Raw genomic sequence first — 13,157 nt, forward strand, 5'->3', positions numbered from 1 at the left:
ACACAGTTCCCAAACCCTCGACCCACGCCCGGCGGAAGCCCCGGCCGGAGGCTGCGGCGCCCCCGGGCTGCGCTGCCGCGACGGGGCGTGGGGCGCGGGGGGCGGCGGCTGCGGAGCCTCCGTGGAAGGAGGCGCACGTCGCGGCCGGGGCTTCCGCCGGGCGTGGGTCGAGGGTTTGGGAACTGTGTGAACGGGCCGTGCTGCGTGCCCCTGCTCGACACGCCTCCCCACAGCCGGCCCGCTCCAGGCGGGAGGTGCTAAGTTGGCCCCCGCTTTTTGCAGCCCCTTTTGGGAGCAGTTGCACAAATTTCCTGTCCCTTGACTTCCTAGTCATTGAATTTGCATAAGGTCCCGAGGCCGGTTTGAGGACTCCCAGGGAGATTGAGAGCAGGCAGCTGCCACATGCTCTTGGTGCAGCGTTTTCGCGGCTTTGCTTTGACAGTTAGTCTCTGTTGACAGTCTGTGACGGCCGTGTGCAATTTAGCCTGTTTCCAGCCTCACCTGGCCACTTAATTCAGCTATTACCTCTTCCACTTCCTGCTTCCTTTGATAGAGGACCCGGGCGGAAATTGATCAGGCAAGAAGACACACACTGAACAGCTGTAAGAGCATGCTTGTGAAAGACCATGACAACACCAACAAATGAGATTGTGTAGCTTTCGGGGACTGGGAAAAGTACAGCCAGCCCCAGCTGTGTGTTTTTGAGGCAGCCTGGAGAAGAAGGGAGTGGAAGAACACTTCATAGCCAGTCGTTCAGCTAACCCTCCCCGGCGGGCTCCTCAGCAAACAACCATCCTTCCATGGCTTGTTTGTAGGATGGCTTAGGGTGTCCTGTGAATGCACCAGCTATGTGTGAGTACTGAAACAGTCTCTAAGATAAGTTAATCTTTATTTGCATCAGCCATAGACCTTAGCATATAAAATGTAAATGCATGGAAATAAGAACAAGTGAAATGTGCTGAGCTAAAATTACATGCCGGTACCAAAGTTACTGGATAATACATAGACTCTCTTGCACATAGACTCTCAAAACCTATACGAGTGAGAATTCTAAAACAACATGATCTTCTTTAAATGGTATCAGCTGGAAATCTTGCAGTTTTCCTCCTGAACTGTTTGTTTTGAGCTGCTAAATGGAAGAACGCATAAACAGAAGCAGGTTGCCCTGGAATAGGTAACAGCAGGGGGGGTTGGGGGAGAGTTACCACCTCAGTCCTTAGATCTTTTTAGCAACTGAAAAAATAATAGTACATGAACTATTGGTTCCAATATTGCCATCCCTGCCTGGACATAAGTGATGACCCAAAAGGATTCTTCTAAATTGACCCTCAAGAACAGCTGGTGGCAGTATATTGAGACTTGCATATGTTATAAAGCTCACTTTGTATTTTGGAACCATAAGAAGAGATACCAATATATCAGAGAACCTAAGTGGAAAATGACCACACCGTGTGCAGTTTTGATTCGCAATAGCCAGATGGTTCTGTTGTTCCATATCATGCGGGTGCTGCTTGATTAAAGCTTTTGCTTCGCTGAGTCCTAACTTCAGTAAGTGCGATAGACCCGAAAAGTGAAATTTTGTAATGACACCTCTCATATCCAAGCCCTCTGCAAGATCCAAGAGAGTATACCAGCAGGCGTTAAATAAAGCAATATTTGATGGAGGGACCTTAGCTCTTGGTGATGGTTAATGACAGAGGGAACTAGTCCCAGTCATCTTTTAACATGCCCCTGGGCCCCAGAAACCTACCCCACCCCTGGGTGGCTCTCTGCTCTCTCCCCTCCAATTAAGTACTGTGGTTGGACTCTCCCGCCCAGCCGCCTTGGGCTAAGGATCCTGCCGCTGTTTGGGAAGAACCGGCCTCATAGAGGCTGCACCATCTTACGTCAGTTTGCCTAGCAGACACATTACTAATGAGGCTTCCCTGCTGCAGACACGTCTGGAGACTCTTAGGATGGTAATGGAGGGGTGGGAGGGGTGTCTGGTTTTCTGACAGATGTGGAAAGTCCCGCCTCCCCGTTAGCAGCCTTATTTTAGAGCTGGTTGGCCTTTGCTTTGCTTCTTCCCTTTCCTGTGTGTTTGAAATTTGCTTGCTGGCACTCCGACCAGAGGTTTGGGGCCTGTGGCTAAAACATGCTGGCAGAGTTGCGAGTCTCAAGATGACGGCATGAGGCAATCCTGCATTCCATGAGGCCTAGGAACGCTCACACCCATGTGGTTTGGGCATTCGCTGACTTTTTTCATCTTAGCAGCTGATGATTAAAACAGTTCATGCTCCCCCCACCCCTGCTTTCGTAGGGAGAAAGAAGGGGGAAGAACTGGCGACTGAGGATATCTAAAAGAGCTAGCCAACCCTTTTAGATTTTCATTTTTTAAACATATCCTAGTGAGGGAGGAGGCAACTATGGGTTCATTCCAAAGAAATGTAGCTGGGATTAGGAAAAAAATCACAAACATTTGGCTGCATACAGATGTGATTCTGGTGGCCCACCCAGCATGTTTTCATCAGCACGAACAGAAAGCTCAGCGTGGCTACAAGAAAAGTGAGAGGGCCACCACCTCTGCAGCCTGGAAGCTGCCCTGTATCTGCAATGGACCACGCAGGGTCGCCCCGGAATGAAGTGCTGGAATGGATGATCTAGGCACACAGTTGCTTGAGGAGGTGGTGGCAGGCAGAGCAAGTAAATGCGAATGCGCCCCTGAGCAGGTGGGTTGGCTGTGGGACCGGCGCCTCTGCAGGGTGGGAGGACCAGAGCAAGGCAGTTCCGGCCAGAATTGGCAGTTCAGCTTCATGTGGCCTTTTGTTTCAGGGCGCCTTCATCTTCTGCCTCACGCTTGAGGATCTTTCTGCCTTTATCCAGCCTTTTCTTGTTCTGGCCTTCGACTTTCGTGGAACTTGTCCTTCTGCAGGGCAAAGGTAGGGATTCCCATTGGCATGGACAGCTCTTTCTGTCAGCGTGTACAAGCCCCCCCCCCCCGCCGCACTTGGAGGGGTGGCTGAAGAACTAGGGAGCCTCAGAGGGCACTTCTCTGGCGTGAGCCTCAGCACCGCCCCGGGACTGCCTGGCTGCAGATGTTCTTGCTCACTTCCTCTGTGCGCCAAGTGCAGCCGTGTGCTTTGCACAGTCTGGAGGATGACTGGCTGACTAAACAAAGAGGCCTTTCCTTTTTCCCCTTTTCCAGGGGTTGTCCGAGGCCCCAGACAAGCCTTTGCGTGATGCTCTCCCTGCATGGCCAGGGTGGCACGGCTCCCACCTCCCATTCCAGTCGTGCCACACAGCCTGAAGGGCTCGGCGAGAGGAAGGAACAATTCAGGTGCCGGAGCTGGAGGGGTTAAATGCTGCCGGCTGAAGTGTGTGTGTGTGTGTGTGTGTGAAAAACAGAGGCCCATACCTGGTGGCTGGGTTTTCTGATAAGCAGTGGTTCATGGGCGAAGCTGGCTGAAGAAGCAGGGCTGTGCATGCGCCCGCCCTTGGCTTGTGCGTGGAGTGGGGCCTTCCCGGCGCCCCTGCCCCTGCCTGTTGTTTTTGCCCCACTTCCCGGCTGGACTGTTTGCATGTCCTTCCTGGGGAGCAGTCGGTGCCTGTGAGTCCTCTCCAGGCAGGGACCCGTTCAGCTCAGGAGGCCCTGGTGATCTCTTGGCCCCCTCCTCCCTCCCTCCCTCCCTCCGTGCAGGTGGGTTGATATCAGGAATTGGCTTGCTTGTGATGCCCATTTGTGAGTTATTTAACAAACCACAGGCTAACCCTAAGTTTAACCTCGAAGCACCCAGAGGGGCCGGGTTCGGATATCACACTGAAGGCCATGGGCAGGGCCATGCTCGTTGGTGCGGGAAGACACGCAAGGGGGCCCGTGCCCGCTTGTGGCCAGCGACCCGTGGGTGCTCGGTGCACGGCAGATCGCTGTCTTTCGTGCTGGATCACAGGCGTGGCACGTTTTGAACCCTGGTTGCCCTCTCTTTTGCCTGTAATGTGGCTCCTTGTCCATTGCTCTCATGGGTTTTTGCATTTGAGGTTGCGATGTGCAATTGCACTGATCAACCACGATAAAGAGAACGGGGTAGAGGACATGTGATTTGTTGTTGACTTGCAGGCCCTCCTGCTGCTGCTGCTGCTGCTTTAGTTCAGTTCTGACAAAGGCAGACCAAGATGATGTGTTTGCAAACTAAATTGCTCCCTTGGTTTGCAGAACGGGACACACAGACACACCTGTGCACAGTCAGGATTGGTGCATCTGTGACGGTGCGTTTGGGGTGCCTTGCCGGGCCACTCTGTCTGCACGCCATCACAGCCTTGGCATCAATGAGCTAGCGCTGGCACAAGGATCCGCAGCCCTTCAGTGTTTTTTGTGCTTGCCTTCCATTCATCTTGACTTCCTGTTCTCTCCTCAGTATGCAAATCTCTGTTTACTAGAACTGCTTAAGTGCCTTTTGGTAATGGAAGGGAGTGAGGAGATAAGGATTTAACGTAGGCTAGTAGCATAGTACAGATCCCAGGCAAAGGCAGAGAGTGCCTTAAATATTTTAGATACAGGCCTGTGGCATTCTTCTTGACACTGGTGTCGTCCAGATGTGCTGGACTACAACACCCTGCATACCCCAGTCAGTTGGCTGGGAGATGATGGGAGTTAGGGCCAGCTTGGGGAAGGCTAAGCCATGCTTGGAACTGTGTCTGTTTGCATTTGCTAAATTCTGCCTTGCAAATCCATAAATTCTGCCCAGAATGAATTATGTCTATTTTTGAAAAAGGTGAAATAGCATTAAGCTGTCAGACTTCTAGTGGTATTAGAGTTGGAGGTATATATAGTCAATAAACACGCTAAATACTTGTCAGTGCATAAACAACACTGCTTTCCAAACAGTATTTACATATTTAGACACCAATTTTCCAATTTACATATTTAGACTGCAGTCAGCTTACAAATAGCCCAATAAAAACAATCATGAGGAAATAAAGTACCATAAATCAGTCTTTGCAAGACAAAGGGAAAGATAATTGTAAATGCCTGAAATACGAAGTAAACAGTATTCTGATAGCTGTCAAGCATTTTGGCTCTTGAAATAGACCATCGGGCTGCTACTCACAAAAACAAAAAAAACCAACAACAATTTGCATTTCGAGCATTTATTTTAGAGAATTCCTGGATTGTAGTCTGTGTTAAAATAAAACAAAACCAGGAGCCATTCACAAGATAAATTCATGATAACCTGTAATGAAACCGAGCAGTAAAACAATAAAAGAGTGATAAAACTGCAGTGTCTCATTCCGGTCACCTGGGCGGTGGTGCCAGCCATTGAGAGCAGCCGTAGCGCCCTCCACATGCCTCAGTGGCAGGCAGCTTCCCTCCGTGGTGTGGCAGGAAGCACCGCCGGGCAGTCCAGGTGCCGCGTCCTGTGCCGGCTGCAGCTTCTGAGCCCCCCTCAGGTCCAGCCTTCGGGTGTCCCCTCCTGGATCACCGAGGCCCGGAACAGTCCTCGTGGCCACACTGGCTGCAGCTTGCAGGGTCACTTGGGCCTCCCTCGAGCAGCAAGAGTTGTGGAGAGCCCACGTCGCGAGGAGCTGCTCCTCTGCTTTTTATCGTCACCAACACCCCTGCGAGGTAGGTTAGGGTGAGAGTCTGCGACTGGCTCGAAATCCCCACGGGCGCTTCATGGATGAGTGGAGAGCAGAGGCGAGATCTCCCGGGTCTCGGCCCCGCACTCTAACCGCTGCGCCACGCTGGCTCCCGGGTGCAAGTCCAGGAGCACTTCCAGGTGACGCACCTGCCTCGGTAGGCGGTGCCCTGCCACCCAGAACAGGCAAATTTCTCAGCGCCTGTGTCTGGATGGCAAAGATTGGTTTCTTCCGCTGATCCATGGGTGTTGCATGTTGCTTGGGCGCTGCAGCCAAGAGACTCGGCTTGCCTGCGAGGACATTGCTGGGTGATACTTGAACAGACGCTTGGTTACAGCTGCTTTCCTTACCGGCAGGCTGCTGGGAACTGGGGATCCCCTGCTTCCCCCACGAGCGGCTAAGAGATGCGCAGCCTTGCTTGGCCCAGGTTTTGGGCTGTGTGCTCCGCAGCAGAGGCAAACACTAAGGCGGATCATGGCTCGGGCAGAGATGCAGACTGCCTTGCCAGATGTCACCAGCCTGGTCCCTCGTGGCTGTGGCCCCGGAGAGGTGCTGGTGCGCCGGGCAGCCGTGGACCAAGCTGCGATTCGGGACCTGATGGCGGATTGTTCAGTGAGGTTTCGAGCGGTCTGCTTCTCCCACCCCTGCTCATCTGCAGCTTTTCACTTCGGTTTGGCAGCTCTGCTCTTGCTGTGCTCCAAAGTCTCCCATCTCCGCCGGGAGATGCGGTGGCCGGTATTGCAGGTTTGTGAGTGTTACGTTGCGTAAGTTACTTAAAGCTGCTGCATCATGGGCGAGCACAAAGAGCGCTGAAATGTTATTCCTCACTCCCCGCCATTCCCTGCACAATTTTGTTGAAATGGTAGCTTTCCCTTTTTAGCTTTGGCGTGATTCACTAGTTAAACATGCAGCTTAAAATTATGGGTTTATGTAGACTAAGCCGCTGCTTTAGATGGAGGTCGTGGGGGGGGGGTGGAGAGGCGGTCTGCCGTGGGATGTGCAAGCTCTGGGGTCCTCTCTGCGCTTTCCTGGGAGCAGGCTGGGCAGAAAGACATTTGAGGCCGCGCTTGTGGATTTCTTGAAATCGGCTCAGACAGCTCTCCGTCGGAGGAGTCAGCAAATGGCTCTTGTGCGTGCCTGTGCCGGTTATGCGCTGCTGCTGCGTCTCTGCTGCAAGGGCAGGCGGTCTGCTTGGCCCAAGGGCTGCAGGCAGAGGTGGGTCAGGGAGCCCGTGGCTGTACGCCCGCCGCTAGTGGCACCGAAACCGTGGCTTCAGCGGGAGAGCCTGGGAGTGGGGAGCCTAGTGCCCCTACCAGTCCCGCGCTCTGCACTTCCCTGTGCCATCGCTGATTCTCCAGGGGTCTTGGCCGCAGGCAACCTGGGCAACGGGAGAGGCATGGCCCGGATCCCTCTGGGACGGCTTTTCCCTCCGATGGACTGCGCCTCCCACCCCTCCAAGGCAGGGATGCCGTGAGCTCAGCCGCAGCAGGACCCTTCTGCCGCCACAGCGGCCCTGCCCTCCGGCGTGCAGCCGCTCTGCCTCTCCTCCCGCAGCCGAAATGGCCGCTGCTCCCCGCAGTCTCCCCTTAATGGAGCAGCTCTCCCTTGGCAAACCATCCTTGCTTGTTGCGAGTTGGAAGGAACAGTCGCTTTGATCTTGACTCAGACATGCATGTGTGGCCCACGAGGGGGGTTTGGCAGGGATCCCACAGATTCCCTTGGAACCCAGAAATCGCTGCCCCGTGGGCGAGCCGGGGGAGTATGCCAGGAAGGAAGGAAGGAAGGAGCTCCTCAGAGATCCCTCCGCCTTGGAAAAGGGACTGGTCTTCCCCCTTCGAATAAGGCTCAGGCATGCCTGGAAGCAACTGGCTTGATTCTTCATTTCTCTGTAAATAGTTATGTTTAGTGACCACATTGCAGCCGGTTCATTCTGCCAAAGCCCACTGGCAGAAAGCACAAAGCCTTTTCTGTCTTGAACCCCCCTTCTGCGTCGCATCAGGGCATGCCTGTTTGGTGCCTCAGCCCACAGCCTGAACTGTTCTGACTCTGCAGTTCTCCTTGTTTTGTCTCATTTGTCCAGAGGTGGAGGTCACCCCCTTCCCTGACCCCCTGAATCCCCTGGACATGGGGTTCCGTCTTCCAGAACTGGGGACGAGGGACTATGATTTTTCTGCAGCCGGGAGAGGAATCCCTTTACCTTGTCTAGGCAAAAAAAGTTTTGGAAAGTGGCAGAGTTTCGGAAAAATGCAATAACTGTGTGCAGATAAAACGGGGACTTACAGAAGCTAGCATGGAGGTGTGGTTAGGCTGGCAGACGAGGGCAAGGGAGACGAAAATTCAGTCTTCCACTTGGCCAGGTGACCCTGAGACCTTTGATATCTCAAACCTATTCACAAAGTTGTGAGGATAAAATAGGTAAGAAGAAATGAGAGCCTGGATGTTTTCTGGAGGCACTTAGAGGAAAAGCAGTACAGAATGCAGGCAGTTGCACTAACAGATGGAGCTACAAAGCCATAGGTAATCTATCCCCAGATACCCCTGGACTGGGTGAACCTTTGGACCGATCCAGAAAAACTTCTACAATAGTATGAGAGCATTAGGTAAAGCAAGTTTTTGGCCAGGATGCTGCTTTGCAGACAAGATGCTGGGAAAAGAAAGCTGAGGAGAGCTGATGCAAATTCTGCTTTCCCGGGCCATTAAAAACAACCTGAGAGCCAAATGTTGCTGCCGAGATCACGCTGCAGCCCTAGCAGCCCTCTGAAGCAGGAGGAATCTGAGAAGAGGTCTGCGAAAACCGGTGGGTAGCTCTCCACTTCCTTTCCATCCGGGGCCTTCAGAGTTTCTGGATGCGGAGCAAACCTTTAATTGTCTGTCTTGGGTATTATTTTTCCACATTATCCCTATAGGACGACCCTTCTTTTTATCGCTTCCTCCTCCCGCTCACCCCTGCAGAGGACGGTGCGAGCCGGGGCTGCATCCAGCTGTGGCTCTGCAGGCTGCTTTTAGAACAGGCTTCCTCAGAGGGGGCCTTCAGAAGTGTTGGGGGAAGAGGCCCGAGGATGCTTGGAAATGGCTCCCACGTTGAATTAGTTCCATGTTTTGTTATAAAGGTAACCGCTGGGCAGCGCTTTTATTAAACCCTGCTAAAGCATTGCCGCGTGAGCGAACTCCTGTCTTCAGGGCCTGTTTGCTGCTTCGACTTTTAAAAGTTAGGCCCAATCTTCTAGATTTACTTTCTTCCTCATGCTGTGACAGGGCTCTCTGCTGTTTTTGTCTGCGCTGGGAAAACAAATTTATTTATTTAAACATTTCTATGCCGCCCCATTCGCCGAAGCCTCGGGGCGGCTCACAGCATAAATTAAAATACAAAAGATAACAATATAAAATAAATAGGGGCCAGGATCGTGCCATGCAGCTCCCCTGCCGCCGCCGCCTCCCCTGGCTGGGCCTGGCGGAGAGGTGCCAGGCTGCTTGGTGTTTCAAGACCCGCTCTTGAAGCACACGGCTGCTGACGAGGCCCTGGGCTATCAGCTGCCTGCTTCCTTTGTGGCTAAGTGTATCCCGCAGGGCAAGCACCCGCTGCTGATAAACTGGCAGATGGGAGCTTTGGAGTGCGGCTTGCGGCCGTCCCACAAGTTCGCAAGGCTGACCAATGTGCCGGTCGTGGACCTGCGAGGAAAATTCTGCTCCTCGAGACGGGGGGCTTTTCTGGAGAGCCCGGCAACTCCTTACTGAGCAGATGAGTTGGGTCAGGCAAGCTTGCCTTAACGGCAGCTGAGACCACCACAGGAGGGCAGCTGGCTGTAGCTTGGGAAGGCTCCTGCGGGCTTCCTTTGCCCCCGCGGGTTGCCTCGTCCACACCTGCCTTCCCTCCAGCCCTGACCTGAGGCACGCACGGCCTGCCCTGGGCTGCCTTGATGAGTGGAAGGGGGGCAGAAGCTCTGGGGCGCCGAGTCCGGAGGGCCCTCCTGTCACTGTCTCTCAGCCGGCTCTGATGTCTTCAGAAGCAGGTGGAACAGAGGCAGGCAGAAGCGGGTGGAAGATGGGTGGCATCTTAACCAGAGTTCTTCCTCCCTCCAAATAGGAAGACGTTTGCCCTGGAAAGGAGAAACTAAGACTTTTGGGGCAGTGGCTGGTGATTAACAGAGAAATGCCTTCTGAGCTGTTTTGCTCTGGCCTCTGGGTTCACGCTGCAAGGAGAGATGTTGCTCTTCCTTGGGATGGAGTGAGGATGGCAGTTTAGCAGGAACGGCTTCTGGGAGGGGACTTGGTTCCCGGGACCGGACCAGTCCCAGCCTGGGCTGCATCTCCGGAGCCCTTCATCTCCATCAGGCAGGCTGACCGGGACACCCCGCGAAGACCTCGGGTGCCAAGTCCCTGTTGGGTATCTGCCCAGCCAGCTGTTCTGCGCTGCATCCTGAAAACGGTGCTGCCTCACACGGGGCACCGCACCACCTCCCTCGCCCCCCGGCCATTTTCTGCACGCCCCGTTTGCCCTCTTCCCCTCCGCACCTGCCTCATCGCAATCTTGCTTGGCAGGAGCCCCGGCTCCCCTCCCAGGGCAAACCCCTTAGTGCCCCTGCCGCCACCACATCTTGGGGCGCGTCCTTGACACTTCTCTTCCTTGCTTCCAGAAACCCAGCTCCCCGAGCGAGACAGGGCGGTATGCTGAGGCAGGGTGTGTGCCAAGATGAGTACCACAGGCCTGGGGGGCAGCGGCACTTGTCCGGGCAGCGTGGCCTACAAGCTTCGTATTTACCCTCGGCTGTCGGCGGAAAGCGCCTCCTGCTGCAGCATCACGGCTGCTAAGGACGCCACCGCGGCCGAAATACTCAAGGATGCCGTCGAATTGCTGAGCCTGGACGCTTCCAAGCATTACGTGCTCGTGGAGGTGAAGGAGTCGGGGGGCGAGGAGTGGGTGCTGGACGGCAACGATGCCCCCGTCCACCGGGTCCTGCTTTGGCCCCGCCGGGCCCAAGACGACCACCCGCAGCAGGAGGGCTACTACTTCCTCTTGCAAGAGAGGAACGCCGACGGAACCATCAAGTACATCCACAGGCAGCTGGCCGAGGAGGAGGAGGAGGAGGAGGAGCGGGAGGGGGCGCGCTTCCTCGTCCAGAGGGGCTTCCTGCCCTGGCAGCCGGAGGGCTTCAGCGACCTGTGCAACCTGCCCAACCTGACGGAGACGACGCTGCTGAAGAACCTGAAGCAGCGCTTCCTGAAGCACAAGATCTACACCTACGTGGGGAGCATCCTGGTGGCCATAAACCCCTTCAAGTTCTTGCCCATCTACAACCCCAAGTACGTCCAGATGTACGAGAACCACCAGCTCGGGAAGCTGGAGCCCCACATCTTCGCCATCGCCGACGTGGCCTACTACGCCATGCTGAGGAAGCGCCGCAACCAGTGCATTGTCATTTCGGGCGAGAGCGGGTCGGGGAAGACGCAGAGCACGAACTTCCTGATCCACTGCCTCACCGCTCTGAGCCAGAAGGGCTATGCCAGCGGAGTGGAGAGGACTATTCTGGGAGCTGGACCAGTCCTGGAGGTAACCGGTCGAGTGTGTGCGCTTTCCCCCTTGAAAGTCCTTTGGCAGGGGCAGTTCAGAACGCCGTTGTGGGAGTTTCTATACTCCTTGCTGTTCTGAGGTTTTGGACTGTGCTGTGGAAGGAAGCAATTAAATGAGGGCTTCCCCCTCTCTTCTTGCCCTGCTTTGTTCTCCGGCCCTCACCGAAACAGGCTCTCTCTCTCTCTCTCTCTCTTCCTTCTTCCCGAACGGTTTTTTTTACATGTCTAAATGGCTGTCTCGGCTTTCAACCATCTTGCCTTATTTAGTCATATTTGGCGATGCTCGCTCTCACAGCTGAAGATAAAGAGGGGGTTGGATGTTGATTGCTTTTGCCTTCTGAGTTCCAAGCAAAAGCCAACCTCGTTGCTTCGTTTCACTGAAGCAAGAAGGGGGCAGCAGAGGCTGCAGAAGGACCCACTGTGATCTGCAGCAGACAATTCTCCTCGCAGGCCCTGCCTTTCCCTTTCTCTGGGGCATCGCACCTTCTCTGTGTGCAGAAGTCTCCCAGTTCAGCCCTGGGCAGCGTCTCCGGGATGGGCCAGGAAAGAGCCCCGCCTGAAGCCCCGGGGACTGCTGCCAGTCGGTGTCGGCCACACCAGGCCCAGTGGACCAGTGGGGGGATGCAGGGCAGGGCAGCAGCCTTGCGTGCAGGAGTTCCCAGGAGCCCCGCCTGAAGCCCGGGACGCTTGCTGCTGGGCTAGATGGCCGGAGGGCCTGAGAGCGCTCCCAGCGACCCATTGTTCCAGGCTGGCTCTGGCTGCCTGGTCGTGGGCAAGCTAAGAGCCCCTCCCCCGGCAGGCTGGCCACGGGCCGGGTGAGCAGCGCCCACTGCTGCCGTGGCATCCCAGCCCCAGTGCTTCCTCGCCCGGCGCTCCTGGCCTCCCTGGCGGGCGGGCCCTGCAGCGCAGCCTCGGCTGGAGCCTGTAGCTCCAGGCAGGTTCATGCATGACGTGAGGGGACCACGAGGGGCTTGAAGCCTCCTGGTTGGAGCTCCCTCTCCCAGCACCACGAGACGGGCCATGGGGGCAGGAGCCAGCAGGCCTCGTTCCGTGTTGGAGGAGCTCTCGCTGTTGCTCGCCTGTGGCCTTGCCGCCAAAGAGAGCGTAGCAGCTGTGGCCCGGCTGGTCTGGAGGGCACCCGGCTGGGGACCGCTCTCATGGCTGCCATCGCCTCAGGCAGACCCCGGTCTTCCTAGGCCTGGGCTGCTGGCTCTGGCCGGAGGCATCCTCTGCACCCTCCGGCCGAGCGGGGCTGCAGCCCGGCTGCTCTGGGCCGGCTTGCCTGGAGCTGAGGCAGCAGTCCTTGCAAAACAGACCTTGCCGCCGCGTGACGTGCCTGCGTTTGTGGCGACGTGGAGCGGGAGAACCGGCGCGCTGCCCGAGGGCACGGCTAGTACCCAGGTGGGGGCACGAGGCGCAGCGGAGGAGCAGTGCCCCAGGCGCAGAAGGGCCGGCCGGCTGTGCGGGGGGCGACTCGGGAGGAGGGGCCGCAGGTACGGGATGGGGAAGCGTGGCACTGGTGAAGGAGCCCACTGGGCGCCGGGAAGGTACCTGCCACCCGTGGCTGCCTAGCCAGAAGTGCGGCTTCCCGGCGTGGGGCGGTGCTGATCCCGCTCTGCGCGGCTCTGGCGCGCCCGCAGTGGAGCTCCGTGCCCGGCCCCGAGCTCCACGTCGCAGCAGAGACAGCCAGGCGAGACGGGGTCCAGCGCAGGGGCACGAGGACGGTGGCCGGGTTGGGAGGGAGGGAGGGAACGGGGCCCTTTCAGCCCGGAGGAGAGGAGGCTCCGCGGGGTCGCCATGCAGAGGAGGGCTGGGGCCTGTTCCCCCCTGCAGTGTCCGGCGGGACGCCTCCCAGGGGGGCTCAAGGCACCAGGCTTCAGGCTGCATGCCAGGAAGCACTTCCCGACGGTTAGGGCCGCTCGGATGTGGAAAGGGCTTCCAAGGGAGGTGGCGGAGGGTGTTCAAGGAAAGGTTAG

The 13,157-nt window shown here is 56.3% G+C and overlaps 1 protein-coding gene across 8 annotated transcripts in view; it reads left to right on the forward strand.

Annotated features, from left to right (window-relative positions):
• Positions 1 to 223: 223 nt before the first annotated feature.
• The window catches only part of MYO9B (myosin IXB), a 56,382-nt gene continuing 43,448 nt past the window's right edge, over positions 224 to 13,157 (forward strand). For 2 of the 8 annotated variants that reach the window (XM_044455922.1, XM_044455927.1), the window contains exons 1-3: positions 224 to 852; positions 2,812 to 2,918; positions 10,248 to 11,161. In XM_044455922.1, the coding sequence (XP_044311857.1) occupies positions 10,304 to 11,161 (858 nt within the window). In that variant the 5' untranslated portion in view covers positions 224 to 852; positions 2,812 to 2,918; positions 10,248 to 10,303. Of the gene's footprint in view, positions 853 to 2,510; positions 2,709 to 2,811; positions 2,919 to 5,413; positions 5,425 to 6,664; positions 8,411 to 10,247; positions 11,162 to 13,157 lie in introns of those variants that run through there. The other 6 variants (XM_044455923.1, XM_044455924.1, XM_044455929.1 and 3 more) reach the window with 6 other exon arrangements.

Source organism: Varanus komodoensis, unplaced genomic scaffold (genome assembly GCF_004798865.1).
Source record: "Varanus komodoensis strain SLA01 unplaced genomic scaffold, ASM479886v1 scaffold80, whole genome shotgun sequence".
Lineage (NCBI taxonomy): Eukaryota > Metazoa > Chordata > Lepidosauria > Squamata > Varanidae > Varanus > Varanus komodoensis.